At 43.5% G+C, this 18,341-nt stretch overlaps 1 protein-coding gene across 1 annotated transcript; it reads right to left on the bottom strand.

The window, feature by feature from the left end:
• Nucleotides 1–9,591: 9,591 nt before the first annotated feature.
• On the bottom strand, nucleotides 9,592–17,867 carry LOC143272480 (antiviral innate immune response effector IFIT1-like). Its single transcript, XM_076567686.1, has 2 exons — nucleotides 17,703–17,867; nucleotides 9,592–11,479 (listed from the first exon to the last, which is right to left on the bottom strand). Exons 1-2 carry the CDS (start codon nucleotides 17,705–17,707, stop codon nucleotides 10,096–10,098), a joined length of 1,389 nt encoding a protein of 462 aa, XP_076423801.1. The 5' UTR covers nucleotides 17,708–17,867; the 3' UTR covers nucleotides 9,592–10,095.
• Nucleotides 17,868–18,341: the final 474 nt, after the last annotated feature.

The raw sequence follows: 18,341 nt of genomic DNA, 5'->3' as shown, positions 1-18,341 counted from the left end.
GGAACAGGAAAAGGACCATGACTGAAATGATGGGATGTTTGGTCAGAATAGTGTTTTCCTCCTTTACCTCTGAGGAGTATAGATTCATGGAAAGCTTCCCAATCAGTGCAAAACTCAGCTTTCTCCTTTTCCGGGTTTTTCACATCTTACACATGTACAGTAGGAGAACAAGTGAGGAAACTGAGGTGGTTGCAATGACACATGGACAACTGTCATTCTTCCCCTTAATGATCTAAGCACTGGAACTGACATTCATCAGCTGATGTAGGCTCCTTCATCACCACTGCCTCCAGTTCCTGCTACCCTGGACAGGCACACCTCTAGCCTTAGTCCTCACGGATTTTTTAGCCTTTGGCAACTGGAAACTCTGTCTCTATCACTGTAATCAGTCATTCAAGAATGGTAATGGAAGTGTGAAATGACACACAAAAGGTTGTTGAATGTGTAGAAATCAGTCACTGCAACAGAGAAGGTGAGAGGAAGTTGGAGAAGGGTCCATTTTGCCCAAGGGATGCACAAAAGTTGTACATAAACAATGAACACAGAAAACCTAAAATTATCCTAAAAAAATACTGAGTAATAGAATAATAACTTGTATTAATGGGGCAGGGTAGCATTCACATGGTTCATTATAAAGAATGGCCCACGATAGAAAAAAACTATTATCTACTAGTGTATTGAAGAAAATCTACCACTAGGAGGAGACCTGTCCTTGTGTCCTCAAGTTAGAGCTACTCTAGTTCTTATTAATAAAAACAAACCTAAAGCTAGGTTTGGGGTGAACCCTGAATGATCAGAGAAACAGAACAAGCCACAGCCACCTCACCTTGCCAAATCCTCAGCTGATTATATTTCCTCAGACTGGAAGCCTTGAGTACTTGTCCAAATATATCTCAGCTGAACTGCTTTTCAAAAGCCTAAAAGCTTAACCAGCTCTAGCTCCTGGTCCTCATGTTTTATATACCTTTTTTCTTTTTACCATCACTTCCTGGTATTAAAGGCATGAGTCACCATGCCTGGCTGTTTCCAGTGTGGCTTTGAACTCACAGAGATCTGGATAAATCTCTGCCTCCCAAGTGATAGGATTAAAAGCATGTGTACCATCATATTCTGGCCTCTATGTGTATCTTGTGGCTGTTCTGTCCTCTGACCCCAGATAAGTTTATTAGGATGCACAATATATTTGGAGTCACAATATATCACCACAGCCCAGTGCTCTTATCCCTCTGCTCACTAGTCCCTTCTCATTTTCCAGAGTGCTGTTTTGTAATGAAATGTCTCTATCTCTGTTACTAATCATGTGGCACTGATCCAGTTCATTGATGTTGGACACAAATACTTGGATATTTCAAAAGTGCCCCGGGGAAGGTTTCCCTATTGTGACTAGACCCGGGTCTTTACCTGTAATATTTAATGAGCCAGACTAGAAAGAAACAAAAGCATAAGAAGTTTCTGTCTTCTCAGTCTCAGTCTCTTCCTTTTTCTCTCTGTCTCTTTCTCTCTCTGAAATAACCAAATGTGTGGTTATTCCTTCTTTTACAGAGCACTTACAAATGATGAAGAAATTTCTGTATGCAGATTATTCATGGCCCAGGGGCATCAGATTCAATCCTGCTTTTCTTTGCTTTCCCTGTCTACAGCAGTGCACAGTGAATTAGAGATTGTGCCCACACCGTATGGGAAATAAAGGCATTGGCAGGACAGCTAAAATCACCTGAAAACTGAACACCAGCTGTCCAGGAAGATCTGCCTAGTTGAGAGTTCACAAGGATCCTGGTGAGGACCTGTGCCCCAAGGAGGATGCACATGCACTTGTGCATAAGTCCTTGCAGCAGGAAAGCTGAGCAGCACAGGGGCAACAACATTTGTGTGGACATCCTGGACAGAGAGCAGCCAGGATCCCACTGCCCATGTAGATGCTCAGGATACCCTGTGAGGTTGGATATCTGCATCCTTTTTCATTCTGCAGGAATGCCTTTGCAAACTAAATACTTAAGCACCCGAGTCACTGACTCTATGAAAATAACCATCACCTGACAGGTCCTACAGACCTCTTCCCTCTACTTAGCTTGGCTCCATATTTTCCTACTGTTGTGAACTCTGTATTCTATGTCACCATTCCCCAACAACTCTCAGCCGCCTCCATATTCATGTTCGATAGATGGTCTTATGTATAAATAAAGAAAAATAATCCTCCAAGTCAACAGACGCTCACTGTAGCAAAGATTCAGTACAAACACCTCCACTGACTGGTATTTTTATTCTGAATGGCAATTTCAAACATAAAAACCCAGGGGCATTCACATGAATAAGACTCTACTGGGGGCCTAGTATTTCTTGAATATATATAGTATATATTGCATATGCAGTGAATATATGTTATATGTATTCACACAGAAACCGTGAACAGCATCTCAAGTGTTATCTCTGCTGGGTACATCCCATGGAAAATCAAGTGGAGTCAGAGGAAGGGGAAGGAGAACCCGCTAAGTAGCAACTCTCCTTGGAAGCTCTAAGTAGGTAGAGAGGTAACTTGTCCATTGCTGAAGTTCTCATTGGTAACTGTCTCTCTCTGTGTGAGATGAGCTTGCTAAAGTCTCCCCAGGTGTTTCCAACTACATGTGTGAGACAGCCTTTAAAACTAAAGCCAGCTTGCTGTCACCCATCCAGCCCCTGCCAACAGCACACCCATTATACAGAATCCTTGGACACTCAGGGCAATTAGCATCCTTGTTCCCTTTTGCAGTAGCAGAAAGAGAAGGCAGAAGACAGAACAAAGGAATAGAAGCAGACTCAGTCAGACCTGGCCACAAGCAAATGTCTGTGTCCTGGGTTCACTCAAACTGCAGAGCAGGGAAATCCTTACCCCATGGTTGCTGTGAAGGTGGCAGCAGTTCTCTGGGTTCTCACCAGGACAGGCTCCTCAGAATCCTGTCTTCTAACTCTGCTGTCTTGTGGACTTTCACACCAACTGGACTCTCAGAGAAGGGCAGGGAGACACCTCTGTGAGTTGTGGTTTGTGACTTTGTGCTTTTATAGTCACAGTAGGAAGCTGAAAGAGAAAGTGAAACTAAAGCCTGCAGGTTTCTCCTCAGGGAAACTGAGGGCAAACAGGTGTGGGCCTTCTCCTCTCTCCTCTGAACCAATGGGAAGAGGGAATCTGGAACAGAGTCACATGTCAGTTCCATTCAACTATCAAGAGAGAGAGAGATCCCTGGCACCAGGCCATGATGTTAGGATGTTAATGGAGTTGATGTGGACATAAAGACCCAGCCTGGCATCTCCACAAGCATCATAGTTCCTCAGTCAAAAGAACTGCACTTCTGCACTGTCTGCTTGAAACTAAACCACACTCATGGATTTGATGGCATGGCAAATTGGAATTTTGGGGAAGGAGGTGTCTATCTGCAGATGAGATCCCCCTCAGTCTTGAAGGGGTACATCCCAGGTAATTTGGTGTGTGGCTGTCCTTAGGAACTGCTGCAGGTGTGATCATTCAAGTCCTCTTCCCTCTGCAGAGCTTCTCATTCTCCCTGAGGCTTTAGGAGTTTGCCCTTCATTAACTAGGCCAATTTCCCAGAGCCTAAAGTCATGGAGTCTTGCTTTCTGTTACCTTCTCCTGAGGTATCTCTTTTTAAAGGGCTCTAGCTAGCAGTCATAGCCACATAAGCAAGAGCCAAGCATAGACTCTCTAGAGAATGCTGTATTCACAGCCTTGATGCTATCCTATGCTAAAGGTGAGACCAGTGTAGGAAACTGCAACAGGTGGGGCTCAGATTGGTCCAGACCAAGGTCAAGTCCCTTAGTCTGTTGTCTTGTGCACTTGGTAACCTACTTTCACAGCACTATTGTCTGCTTGATTAGCCTGGCCATTCATTGCTGTGTCCCCAAATATAGCTCATCCTTCACTCCTCCAAATATAAAAAAAAAAAATCACTGAAAGGATCTCAAATATCTAACTCCATATCCTTGATAGAATGATAAACTCTAGTCAAAGTTTCCCTGACCAGAGAGTTTTATCCCTAACTCTCAATCAGCTGTCACCATCAGGAGATGGGGGCTCCTTGACCACTTTCCCAGTGAAGTGTAATTATGAAAAAGATGAGGTATGATTCTGTGTGGTGCTAGGCGTGTGACAGTTTAAATCCTTTTTATAAAGTCTGCCTCCTGGAATCAGTCACCAGAATCCTTAGTGGTGGAGAGAATTAAATCTGTAGGGTTATACTGTGACCTTGACAATATGTCATGACACGTTATCTGAGGGCCACGGCTGTATATGACAGGTGACAACTAGTGTTTGACAAGTCAACTCACCAGATGTGTATGTCTCTAACGACTAGTCTCACTGGGCAAAGCAGTAGGTTCACTGGCTGTGGAAACCGGTTGTTTTCTGTCTGTAAATTTCTCGGGTACCACTGGTATGCATCCCTAATAAGTACAGCTGTGGGGTGCTTTCCATGGTGCCTTGGTAGTGTGTTTTACATCTCTGGACACACATTTAGCTATGGATTTCTGTTTAAGCTGTATACTTCTGATGAAGAGAAATATTACCAGAGTAGTATTCTTTACTGACACAGGCAAGCAACAGTGTTCTGTATCCATGACAGCCTTTAACTCATTGTCCAAGACATTAGAACAAGTCCAAAACAGACTAAGCAACCCCTACAAAGAATACACAAAGATTAATTCTCAGTGGTGGTTTTTTTTTTTCTTTTCTTTTTTGCTACATCAAAGCCAGGCTGTTTACATCAAGACATAGTCTTGTAGTGGCTCCCTCTCTTCATGTGCACTGACCACACAGGATTCAGCCAATGGCTTAATGTGGTGGTATTGTGTTCCCCAAAATATTGTGCCCCCTAATAAACTTATCTGGGGTCAGAGACAGAACAGCCACTAGATACAAAGACTAGAAAATGTTGGCACTCACACCTTTAATCCTAGCATTCCAGAGCAGAAAGTGCTCTGGATCTCTGAGTCTAAAGCCACACTGGAAACAGCTAGGCATGGTGACACACGTCTTGAATCCCAGGGAATGATGGCAGATAGCAGAAAGGTATATAAGGTGTGAAGACCAGGAACTAAAAGCATTTGGCTGCTTAAGTTTTTAGGTTTTGAACAGCACAGTTCAGCTCAGAGCCATTTGGATATGAGGACACAGAGGCTTCCAGTCTGAGGAAACAAGATCAGCTGAGAAGTTGGCCAGGTGAGGTTAGCTGTCACTTGTTTTTTCTCTCTGGTCTTCCAGTGCTCATCCCAATACTTGTTTCAGGGTTTGTTTTAATTAATAGGACACTCTAAGATTAATGCTACAGTTTAATGTATGAGACCCCTCACCAACTTAGAGCTTAGTGCATAGGTCAATGTGACATTACTATCCTAAGAGAAGCTACGAGAATTATGTGTGTTGTGAGAATGGGTGGGGCTCTGAAAATGTAACTAATACTTGTCCAGAGTTTGGTTGTGGAGAGGCAGTAGCGATGTAGTGAAAGATGACCACGTAGAGCATTGTGACAGGTGCTGCAGAATGTGAGTGAAGTGTGTGTGTGTGTGTGTGTGTGTGTGTGTGTGTGTGTGTGTGTGCTGAGAGTGAGGAAGATTCATGAGGAAAGTGTGAGGGAGTGAGTGGGTGAAAGAGTGAGTAAACAGTGAATGAAGAATCTAGCAGAAGAACGTGTGAGAGTGAGTGTGAGAGAGAGAGGTGTGTGAAGGAGCTGCTGCTATGTAGAGGAGCTGTGCCTAGGAACTGTGTAAAGGGCTGTCTGGGGACAGAGCTGTGTAAATGAGATGTTCAGCTGTGGCTGTGTGGAGATTTGTAACTGTGTGGAGACAAGGAAGATGAAGCTGTGTAGAAAAGAGATGTAGAAGAGAAATGTGTAAAAAGAGAGATGTGTACCATGTGAAATATGTATGTATGTAAAGACATGTGGCTGTGTGCAGTATTGTGGAGATATGTAGCAGTGTGGAGACAGAAAGAGTCAGAGACCATTTCTTAAGATGAAGTAAAAGAGAAAGTTATCATCAGAAGGCATGTGTGTTTCCTTATTTCAGCAGTCATAGATTAAAATTTTGTTCTAATGTCCCCCAGATAAAAAAAAATTTTCTATCCCTCACTACTCTGAGTCATTACTTTTATTTTTGTTTATGTTTTTCGAGACAGGGTTTCTGTGTGTATCTTTGCACCTTTCCTGAATCTCCCTCTGTAGACCAAGTTGGCCTTGAACTCACAAAGATCTGCCTGCCTCTGCCTCCAGAGTCCTGGGATTAAAGGCATGTGCACCACCAATGCCCACTGGAGGCATTGATTTTTATTACCCTGCATGATTATGACGCTGGTCTTTAGGGGACAGCTGTTCCAGCTTTGACCTAGAAGCACTACCTCTCGTGAGGCTTCTGGTAACTACCACTCCTACCTATGACCTGACCATGGGTCTGGGCTGAGTTGGGAGCCCTTAACACAGAAGATCTATATGGGCCAGCCCTTTTGTTTCCTTGTGATCCTGGATGCTGAAAGTCAGAGTTCTGCAGAGAACCCTTTTGGACTACACCTCACCTCTCCCAGATCCTGTAACCAACCCCTTTTAGTGGCTCTAAGTTACCCCAAAATAAACCACCTTTTAACTACATGGAGTTGCCTTGTTAAATCCCCACAATACTGGTCTCTCACAGTCAGGGATACACATTGGTACCCCCCCCCATCACAAATATTCACAAGCCTGTCACATAACTCAGAAACAAATGGGAACAATACATTTTAAAAACAGGATTGAAAGGACCAAGGTGAAAAGTATCTTTACTCAAAATTGGCTTCTCTTTGCATTGAGTTTGTCTCTCTTTGAGCATTAGCTGAATGTGAAACTGACTGTGACAACTGTCTGCTCATCCAGCTACAGGACAACTGAGAGAAATCCAGAGAATCCACATACAGCTTCTCTGAACCAGCCCTGTAACTGCCCTGCATAGAGCTCCTTGAACTGACCTTCAAGTGCATAGGAGTCACTGCAGCCTCTGCCCTACAGGAGCTTCTCAGAAGCATGTTGAGCTCAGGACATGTTCTATTTCCTCTAAGCTACTCCATATTGTCGGTTTGTCAGGCTGTCCATTGCTAAAGGAGACTTCGTTTTATAACCAGTCTAGATTCCATTTTGAGGAGATGTCACCAAACTTTGATCCACTGGACAGGGCCCATAAGTGTACCAAAAAGATTCTTCCTTTAACAGTTCTGTGCTATATCTTCAAAAAGGTGAAACTGAGAAAAAGATGAAGAATTTCATTTTTCCATCCTTACCTGCATAGAGTGAGTAGTCTCATGAGGTCTGCTCACACTCTCATACTAATTATCCTTGTTATCATTTAAGGGGAATTATCCCACAGTTGGTAGAATGCTGCTTGTTGGGAAACATTCCTAATAACTAGGTCAGCTTCTAAAACATCATTGGCTCATGTTGGGGTAAAAGACAACCCTCTGTGCACATGCATGTGAAAGCCAATCATGTTTGAGCACAATTACTTCCATGGTAATATATTGGAGTGTTTCGTTTTACAAATCACTACAGTCCATGGCAAGCAGAGGACCAAAAGGGATTCTTCCCCTATTTCTATTATGTGACATTGGTGCCAGTTATGTGTGGTTCATGCTCAGGCTCAGACTGATATTTCACCTCTTCCCCCTTTGTCTCTGTAATAAACAGAACCTAAAACTGGCCAAACAGTTTTAGGCTGAAAAGAAACAAATAGCTAACTGTATGTGGGTGCATGTGCCTACAACCATGTATTTTTTATTACGACTGTGTGTGTGTGTGTGTGTGTGTGTGTGTGTGTGTAATGCACAGAAAAGATAAATGAGAAATGGAAAAAAATTAAACTGAAAACACCCCAGGATTAGATTTAAAATCAGTTTTAAAACAATCAATCAAGCCAAGTGGTGGTGGCACATGCCTTTGATCACAGCACTCAATGAGCAGAGGCAGGCAGATCTCTGTGAGTTTGAGGCCAGCCTGCTCTACAGAGTGAGTTGCAGGACAGCCAGGACTGCTTCACAGGGAAATCCTGTCTGAGAAAAAAAAATCACTCAAACAAACATATCAGAATCCTCAGGTGATTATGAGGTATACCTGTGTTTGAACCAGGGACTAAATGGTCATAGGCATCCTCTATCAATTTGAAATTGCTTGACTGTTGATCTGGGACTCAGCTGAGGCTCCAGTCCATTATTCAGGGGAATGGTGAGGGGCCCCAGGTGCAGTATCCTTTTGACATTATACTTATTGTTCTTTGTGACTCTCTAGAGAAGATGGCCAGTGTCTTCCTAATGCAAAAGAAGACATGGGAAAAGAATGCAATTATGTGTGCTCTATTGACTCTATGGTGCAGAGATATGTTAACACACGTCTCCTGACATGGTACATATATGTGTCTCTGTCTCTCTCTGTGTGTATGTGTGTGTGTGTGTGTGTGTGTGTGTGTGTGTGTGTGTGTGTGTTGTATCACCCATGCTTATTCCTTGCACAGCTGTAGAGGCCTCACCTCAACTTGCTGTAGTTTCATTCATGCAGTTGTGTGAATGGGAAGACTAGGATAACAAAAGGAGACTATACTCAGAGGGGATAAGGAAGAGCAAAGAAAACCCAAAAGAGCTGACAGGACAGCTAAACAGCGGGAACAAGGAGCGAGGAGATGCAGAGGATGGGGAAGTGCTCCTGAGCATGGGCAGTGTGGGTCAGCAGACACAGAGCACATGGGTGCATGCTGGGCTTGCTGAGCTCAGGACCTAGGAACCACAGGGTACTTTAATCAAGGGGAGAAATTTAAACGTTTATGCTCTCTAGTTTAGGTCCTCCAGACTACAACTCTCATGGAAGTAAGTAAGGAGGACGAAACTTAGTGACAACCTAACACCCAGGTGTCTGAAACATCCAGTGTCTGACCCACATATCATCTCTTGAAAAACCTAGAAAAGGTGTGTCCCTTGGGCAAGTTGAAAATGCTCTCCAGAAAGAGAAGAGTCTGCCAAGTTCCCAGAACCCAGCTTCTGAATCAAACTGCATGACCTCCTGCTGTCTCCCAATCATTCTCTCTCCAACCAACCTTTTGTACCCTCAGTTGCTCTTCCTCAGCATCCATTGAGACTATTAGGGAGCAGTATTATGAATCCTGAGAATTTTCCTATGCTTAAATGTAATAAACATGATTTTGGCTTATCAAAGGAACATCTATTAAAAATATCAGAGGTATTTCACCAAATATCAAGTGAATGAACCCAAACCCATCCCGAGCATCATAATTCAAAATGAAAAACAGCAGCTGTCAGGTAAAAAGGCAGCATCAGTCACCATTACTATCCCAGGATGTGGAGAATGAAATAACCTTCATCTTTACACAGATCCCTTGCAGGGTTTATGTGCACAACTTTCTTTCCTGCCTGCCAGTAGACTTCTGTTAGTTGATGCTACTATCCCAAGCCTTCTTGAGGACACTGAAGGGATATCCTTTCCAATCTGTCAACAAATTACACTGGAAGACTTTGGGATTCAGGGAATTTTACTGAATATAATTTATTTGAGGGGAAATATCACTTATAACACACTATCAATAGCACAGAAAACCTGCACAAATCTCCTTGTATCGTCTTCGGTCTGTAAGGTCCTGGAAAGTTTCCTCTGCTTGGCTTTTCCCAAACTTAAGACTCTTATTAGCCATGAATGATTCTGCAGTAAGGTGAGTCTTCTCAGCTTTCAGACATTCCCTTTTGCTCACTTGGTTTCCTCTGACACTGCACTGTACTAAGAGTATCTTCTGACCTACAGTAAAAGCTTCCTAGGAGAAGACCTCTTTGTCCAGGACACTGGCAGGCAGAGGATGGAAGACTTGCATTCCCAAGACACAGACATAAGGAAAAGATGTCCTAGGATCCCACAGCTCAAGGGAATGCAGACCAGCAGGGGCCAGTCCTGGTCAGTAAATGAGCAGGTGCAGTGGGGTACAAGTTCCTTATAGACACTACAATGAGGGGTGAAAAAGAGGATGGAGAAAGATACCGGGAAGGAGGCCGGGAACCCTCAGTTATGAGTACATTCACTTCCCAGATGGGAGCTGCATTCAGAACTCAGGGTTCATTTCCCCAGTGAGCCTCAGAGCCTTCTCATAGAACTGCAGGGCTTCCTTCCTATCCCCTTTCAGTTTGTGGACTAACCCAAGCAAGCTGGTGCTCTCCACAAGTCGAACATTCTGGCGAACACGTCTTGTGGCCACTTCCTCCAAAGCTTTGAGTAGTTTCCTCCAGACAAAGTTTTCTTCATTCAGACTAAGACCTGTTAAGTACTGGCTGATAGCCTCATCCTCTGATTTCCGATGAAAGTGTTGGTAAAGGCCATAGCGTAAATGAATATCCTGCTCTTTGTGACACTCAAGATTCCTGTACAGTTCCTTCATGTTCAGCGCCTTCTGGAAATTTGCCTCTGCTTCTTCATGTTGGCCGATTTCTGCTTGAACTTCTGCCATGCAAACATAAGCCATCTCAAATCTAGGCCTGAGTTTCACAGCCTCTTGAAATTCAAGAATGGCCTGTTGTGCCGCCTGCCTTTGGGCCGGCTTATCGGTGGATGTCCTCAGTTGCATCACTTGTCTATGGTAGCAGAGCCCTAGCTGGTAATGCAGGTAGCCAGAGGAAGGTGACGCCTGCAAGGCCCTGTGTAGCAGAGGGAGAGCCTTGTCTATGCAGCCTTTCCTTCGGTAATACTTGGCTATAGAGCGAAATGTGTAGTGTTGGCAGGATGTGCTACTGAGGGCTTCTTCAATGTATGATTCTGCTTCAGCTGCTAATCCTATATCCTGAAGCTTCAGTGCAAGGTACACTTTAATATTCAGATCTTCTGGATTTAACCTGACAGCCTTCCTTAGGAATTCTAGAGGGATATTATTGTCTTCAAAGTCTATGTGATAGGCTACAAGTGCATAGCCAAGGTTGTATTCAGGGTTTTCAGGCTCCATTGTCAGAGCCATTTCAAAGCAGGTCATGGCTCCTATATAATTCTGTCTTCCACACTTCAACAAGGCCCAACCATGCTCATTGACCATCTCGGAACACTCCATACTATAGCGGTAGGGACTGCCCAATTCCTTGCATGTGTTTTCCACCTTGTCCAGGTAGGTCTGGGCTTTTGCCAAGCTGCCCATGTAGTAATGCACCCAGGCACAGTTGCCCCAGGTCACCAAGCTTCTCTGGCCAAAATGCTCTTCCTGGATCATGGCTTCTGCTTCTTTCAAGTTCTGAAGTGCTTCCTCATCCTCTCCTTTCAGGTGTTTCACATAGGCCCTGAGGTTGAGCATCCTCACTGTGTTTTTGATATCTAGGAATTCAAGCTCATCAGAGATCCTCATTTCCAAATCAGGTATGTCGATGTCTTCCAAAAGCAGATGCCATGTGAAGTGACATCTCAGCTGAATCAAATTCTCCTTGACCAGATCACTGCCAGCATTCTCTCTGTGTGAAGGAAGCAGGTGATTGGTTATCTGAGAATTGGCCCCAAAATTGACAATTAACTCCAAGGTAAACACATTTTATCACATTCTTGCTTACTTCCTGGAATTCTGACATTTTGTTCTTTTAGAATTTCTTGATTATTTTAAATCAATCTCTCATGTCCATTTATTTGTGCTGTCAGAGACTTCTTGTACATGCATATACATGTACCTGTACTTACAATCTTAGGTTGTAAGTCAATCCTTTCAGTCAAGACTGGACATTGCCATACAAATACAGGCATACAAACATACATGTCAGAGTCCTTATCTGAGGTTTGGAACTCTAAAATTCTATTCCCCCTTTCCTTATGTCTTTGAGGACTATGTGTACAATTTTATGCCACTTGAGCTGACATAGACAGGACCTGTCTGTGTGGTAAAAACTGACTGTGGAGGAGAAGTCACGGATGTCTGCCTATTTCATCTCAGACACAAACAAGCAGCTGTTCTCCATGGGCTGATGCAGAACTCATGGACGTGCTCTCTGCCTTGTGACTCTGGGGATACGACACTTCTCCAGAACTTTTATCTTTGGACGATGTAGCTGGGGAGCTTCTGGAGAGTAAGTCAACTTAGCTCTCCCCTCCTATGGTTACAAAGAATCCCTTTATTTTAAAGATGCCTATACAACTTCATGCCTTAATTTGTTTCCCTATAGAGCAGTAAAAGTAATTCCAAACTATGTATCACTCCTGTCTCAGAGAACCACCTATAGAATCTAGTCAGTTAGCTTCAGGGTAGTAACCCAAAAGCAAGCAGCTTGGAGACCAATCTGTGCTCAGAAGGCAAAAAGGCCCTTGGTCCTGTTGGTAGCTGTCTCTGCCAGAGACCAGAGATAACATAGTGCTTAAACCAGCTGTCTTTACTTTTCACCTGGCCATGCAAAGAATAGTAGAATACAGGTGAGCTGTCCTCTTAGGTCTTATCCATTGCTGAGCACACTTGCATTGTGCCCATAAGGGTAGGCTAATGGAAACAGAGAGCATCTAGACATCTCATGGATCAGTCAATTGGTCAGGCTTGCTCACCCATACCTCATGCCTCCATCCATGAATGTTATGAACAATGCACTAGCGACAATTGACAGACACTCTCTTCCAGGTCACAATTTTACTTGTGGTTTTCAACCTTCCTAATCCTGTAGCCCTTTCATACAGGTAAGCATCTTGTGGTGACTGATAACCTTAAAATTATTTCATTGCCACTTCATAACTGTAATTTTGCTACTGTAATGAATCATAATATAAATATCTGATATGACTACTCCAACTTTGTCTTCTTTCTTTCAGTGAAGTTCCCAATTATAATTCCAAAATAAATCTTTTGGAAACCACCTACTGTGGAGCATTAACATCACTTTTCTATACAGTAAGAATGGAACATAAAACATCCATTAACTCCCTGGAGGCTTTGTGTGACTGTGAGCTTTGGCACACTTAGTCCTGAATTAAAATTCACCTTAGTCTAGAAAACTTTTGTCCAACTTTAATCCATTTCTTTTACATTTGACAAGTTTTCAATGCAGAACTTCCCTAAACCTTATTGACTTGAGGACCATGTAGTGCATGCAATAAGAAAAGGACTATGACTAAAATGATGTGAAGTTTGGACAGGATTACATTTTCCTCTAAAAAGTATATATTCATGGAAAGCTTCCCAGTCAGTACAAAACTCAGCTTTTCTCCTTTACACGGGTTCTTTCAATATGTACATCTTATACAAGTACAGTAGGAGAACAAGTGAGGAGACTGAGGTGGTTATCAAGAGAACCCTATTGGACTATACCTCAACTCTCCCAGATCCTGTAAACAACCCCTATACTGGATGTGAGTTACCCCAAAATAAACCTCATTTTAAGTACATGATGTTGCCAATGCATGAGTTGGCTGTTTGAAACCTGGAGCTTATGAAGGGACGCTTGGCTCAGTCTGGGAGGAGGGGACTGGACCTGCCTGGACTGTGTCTACCAGGTTGATCGCAGTCCTCGGGGGAGGCTTTGCCCTGGAGGATGTGGGAATGGGGGGTGGGCTGGGGGTAAGGTAAGGGGGTGTGAGGGGGGAGAACAGGGGAACCCATGGCTGATATGTAGAACTAAATTGTATTGTAAAATAAAATAAAAGGAAAAAAAAAGTATATGGAGTTGCCTTGTTAAATCCCCACAATACTGGTCTCTCACAGTCATTGATACACAATGGTACCCCACCCCCAATCACAAACATTCACAAGCGTGTCACAATACCTCAGAAATGGATGGGAACAATACATTTTAAAAGTATGGGATTGAAAGGAGCAAGGTGAATAAGAGTCTTTACTCAAAATTGGCTTCTCTTTGCATTGAGTTTGTCTCTCTTTGAGCATTAGCTGAGTGTGAAACTGACTGTGACAACTGTCTGCTCATCCAGCTACAGGACAACTGAGAGAAATCCACAGAGTCCACATACAGCCCCTCTGAACCAGCCCTGTAACTGCCCTGCATAGAGCTCCTTGAACTGACCTTCAAGTGCATGGGAGTCACTCCAGCCTCTGCCCTGCAGGCAGATTCTCAGAAGCATGTTGAGCTCAGGACATTTTCTATTTCCTCTAAGCTACTCCATGTTGTAGGTTTTTCAGGATGTCCATTGCTAAAGTAGACTCTATTTTACAAGGCAGTCTAGATTCCATTTTGAGGAGATGTCACCAAACTTTGATCCACAGGACGGAGCCCATAAGTGTACAAAAATGATTAACAGTTCTGTGCTGTATCTTTACAAAGGTGAAACAGAGAAGAACAGGAAGGTTTTCATTTTTCAATCCTTAACATCATAGAGTGAATGTTGTCTGCTCACACTCTACTACTAATTATCCTTGTTATCATTTTAGCTCCACAGAATTATCCCACAGTGGGTAGAATGCTGCTTGTCAGGAAACATTCCTAACAACTAGGTCAGCTTCTAAAACATCATTGACTCATGTTTGGGGTAAAAGACAATGCTCTGTGCACATGCATGTGAAAGCCAATCATGTTTGAGCACAATACTTCCATGGAAATATAATGGAGTGTTTCATTTTCCAAATCACTACAGTCCATAGTAAGCAGAGGACCAAATGGATTCTTCCCCTACTCATATAATGTGACATTGGTGCCAGTTCTGTACTGTTCAAGCACAGGCTGGTATTTCACCTCTTCCCCCTTTGTCTCTCTAATAAATGGAACCATTTATGATACTGGCCAAAGGGTTTTAGAAAGAAAAAAACAATTAGCTAACTGTATGTGGGTGCATGTGCCTACAACCATGTATTTTTGATTACGAGTGTGTGTGTGTGTGTGTGTGTGTGTGTGTGTGTGTGTGTGTGTGTGTTGTCTATGTTTGTGGAAAGCACAAAGAAGAGATCAATGAGAATGGGAAAATAAACCTTCAAGAAATGATATGTCAGCATAGGCTTTCAGACCCATCCCAGTTATCCAAAGCATCTACATGAGAATGACCTTTTGTGAAAGGCCATGGCACCTCTGCTAGCTGCAATATTCCTGGCTCATTAGTGAGTGATTGGAATGGGCTGGCAGATTTAAATCCTCACTGCATGTTAGAATCATTAAAAAATATCTAAACGAATTTTGCTTAGGTTCGTGGATAGCACAACAGAACACACCCCAGGATCAGATTTAAAACCAGTTTTAAAACAATCAATCAAGCCAGGTAGTGGTGACACATGCCTTCATCACTGCACTCAAGAGGCAGAGGCAGCCAGATTTCTGAGAGTTTGAGGTCAGCTTGGTCTACAGGTCAGTTGCAGGACAGCCAGGATTGCTTCACAGAGAAAAGCTGTCTGAGAAAAAAAAAAAATAAGCCAAGGGGCTAAACATAGATAAGAATTGTGGGTTAATTTGAATGTAAGAGCTAGTCAGTAATAAGCCTGAGCTAATGGCCAAGCAATTAGTTATAAATAATATTAAGCCTTGGTGTGAATGTTTTATAAAAGGCTGCAGGACAGTGGGTGAGAGAACTGTCCCGACTGTGGGTCAGGCGGGACACAGGAAACTCCTGACTGCAATGAGGCTCATGGCCCAGTGTAGCAAGAATCTTAAAAGTTCTTATTAATAAAAACAAACCCAGAGCCAGGTATTGGGGTGAACCCTGAATGATCAGAGATACAGAACAAGCCACAGCCACCTCACCTTGCCAATTCCTCAGCTGATCATGTTTCCTCAGATTGGAAGTCTCTGAGAACTCATCCAAATAGATCTCAGCTCAACTGCTGTTCAAAAGCCTAAAAGCTTAACCAGCTCTAGTTCCTGGTCCTCATGCCTTATATACATTTTTCTTTCTGCCATCATTTGCTGGGATTATAGGCGTGAGTCACCATGCCTGGCTGTTTCCATTGTGGCTTTGATCTCACAGAGATCCAGATGAATCTCTGCCTCCCAAGTGCTAGGATTAAATGTGTGTGTGCCACCATTTTCAGGCCTCTATGTCTATCTAGTGGCTGTTCTGTCCTCTGAACCCAGAAAAGTTTATTAAGATGCACAATATATTGGGGGTCACAATATATCTCCACAGCCCAGTGCTCTTATCCCTCTGCTTACTAGTCCCTACTCATTTTCCAGAGTGCTGTTTTGTAATGAAATGTCTCTATTTCTGTTACTAATCATGCGGCCCTGGTCCAGTTCATTGATGTTGGACACAAATACTTGGATATTACAAAAGTGTCCCAGGGTTGGTTTCCCAAATGTGACTAGACTCAAGTCTTTACCTGTAATATGTGATGAGCCTGGATAGAAAGAATCAAAGGCATAAGAAGTTTCTGTCTTCTCTGTCTCTGCTTGTTTCTCTCTGTCTCTGACTCTCTGAAATAACCAAATGCGTGGTTATTCCTTCTTTTACAGAGCACTTACTAATGATGGAGAAATTTCTATAGGCAGGTTAATCATGACCTGGGGCATCAGATTCAATCCTGCTTTTCTTTGCTTTCCCTGCCTACAGAAGTGCACAGTGAATTAGAGATTGTGCCCACACCGTAAGGGAAATAAAGGCATTGGCAGGACAGCTAAAATCACCTGAAATATGAACACCAGCTGTCCAGGAAGATCTGCCTAGATGGGAGGCTCACAAGGATCCTGCTGAGGACCTGTTTCTGGAGGAGGCACATGCACTTGTGCATAAGTCCTTGAAGCAGAAAAGCTGAGCAGAACAGAGGCAAAAGCCATATGTGTGGGCAACCTGGACAGAAAGCAGCCAAGATCCTACAGCTCTGTGTTTGCTCAGGATCCCCTGTGAAGTTGGAGATCTCCTTCCTTTCTCATTCTGCAGGAAAGCCTTTGCAAACCAAATACTTAAGCATCTGGGTCACTGACTCTATGATAATGACCATCACCTGACAGGTCCTACAGCCTTTTGCACTCTACTTACTTCGGCTCCATATTTTTCTACCACTGTGAACTCTGTATTCTATTTCATCATCCCCCAATAGCTCTCAGCCTCCTCCATGTTCATATATGAGAGATGATGCTATGTATAAGACAGAAGAATAATCCCCCAAGCCAAGAGATGCTCACTGTGGCAAAGCGTCAGTGCAAACAACTCCACTGACTGGCACTTTTAATCCAAATGGCAATTTCAAACATAAAAACCCAGGGCCATTCACATGATTAAGACTCCACTGGGGGCCTAGTATTTCTTGAATATATATAGTAAATATTGCATATTCAGTGAATATATGTTATATGTATTTACAGGGAAACCTTGAACAAGCATCTCAATAGGTCCTTGTGGGATCTGATGGGTACATCCCAAGGAGAAAGAAGGAGTGGTGTGAGGGGATTGGAAGGAGGACATTCTAAGCAGCTGTTCTCTTTGGGCTCTAAGTAGGTAGAGCGGTAACTTGTCCATTCCCGAAGTTCTCATTGGTATCTGTCTCTCTCTGTGAGATGAGCATGCTAAAGTCTTCCCAGGTGTTTCCAACTACATGTGTGAGACAGCCTTAAAAACTAAAGCCAGCTTGCTGTCACCCTCCAGCCCCTACCAACAGCACACCCATTAAAGAGAGTCCCAGGACACTCAGGGCAATTATCATCCTTGTTCCCTTTTCAGTAGTAGAAAGAGAAGGCAGAAGACAGAACAAAAGAACAGAAGCAGATTCAGTCAGACCTGGACACAAGCAAATGTGTCCTGGGTTCTCTAACTGCAGAGCAGGGAAATCCTTACCCCATGGTTGCTGTGAAGGTGGCAGCAGTTCTCTGGGTTCTCACCAGGACAGGCTCCTCAGAATCCTGTCTTCTAACTCTGCTGTCTTGTGGACTTGCACACCAACTGGACTCTCAGAGAAGGGCTGGGAGACAGCTCTGTGAGCTGTGGTGTGTGTGTGTGCTTTTATAGTCACAGTAGGAACCTGAAAGAGAAAGTGAAACTAATGCCTGCAGGTTTCTCCTCAGGAAAACTGAGGGCAAACAGGTGTGGGCCTTCTGCTCAGTCCTATGAACCAATAGGAAGAGGGAATCTGGAACAGACTGACATGTCATTTACATACAGTTGTCCAGAGAGAGAGAGATCCCTGGCACCAGGCCATGATGTTAGGATGTTGATGGAGGTGATGTGGCGATAAAGACCCATCCTGGCATCTCCACAAGCATCATAGTTCCTCAGTCAAAAGAACTGCACTTCTGCACTGTCTCCTTGGACCTGAACCACACTCATGGATTTGATGGCATGGCAGATGGGAATTTTGAGGATGGAGGTGTCCATATGCAGGTGAGATTTCCCACAGTCTGGAAGGGGCACACCCCAGCTGGTGTGGTGTGTGGCTGTCCTTAGGAACTACTGCAGGTATCATCATTCAAGTCCTCT

This window comes from Peromyscus maniculatus, chromosome 1, assembly GCF_049852395.1.
Source record: "Peromyscus maniculatus bairdii isolate BWxNUB_F1_BW_parent chromosome 1, HU_Pman_BW_mat_3.1, whole genome shotgun sequence".
Classification (NCBI taxonomy): Eukaryota; Metazoa; Chordata; class Mammalia; order Rodentia; family Cricetidae; genus Peromyscus; species Peromyscus maniculatus.
This window is presented reverse-complemented; position numbering and strand designations above follow the sequence as displayed.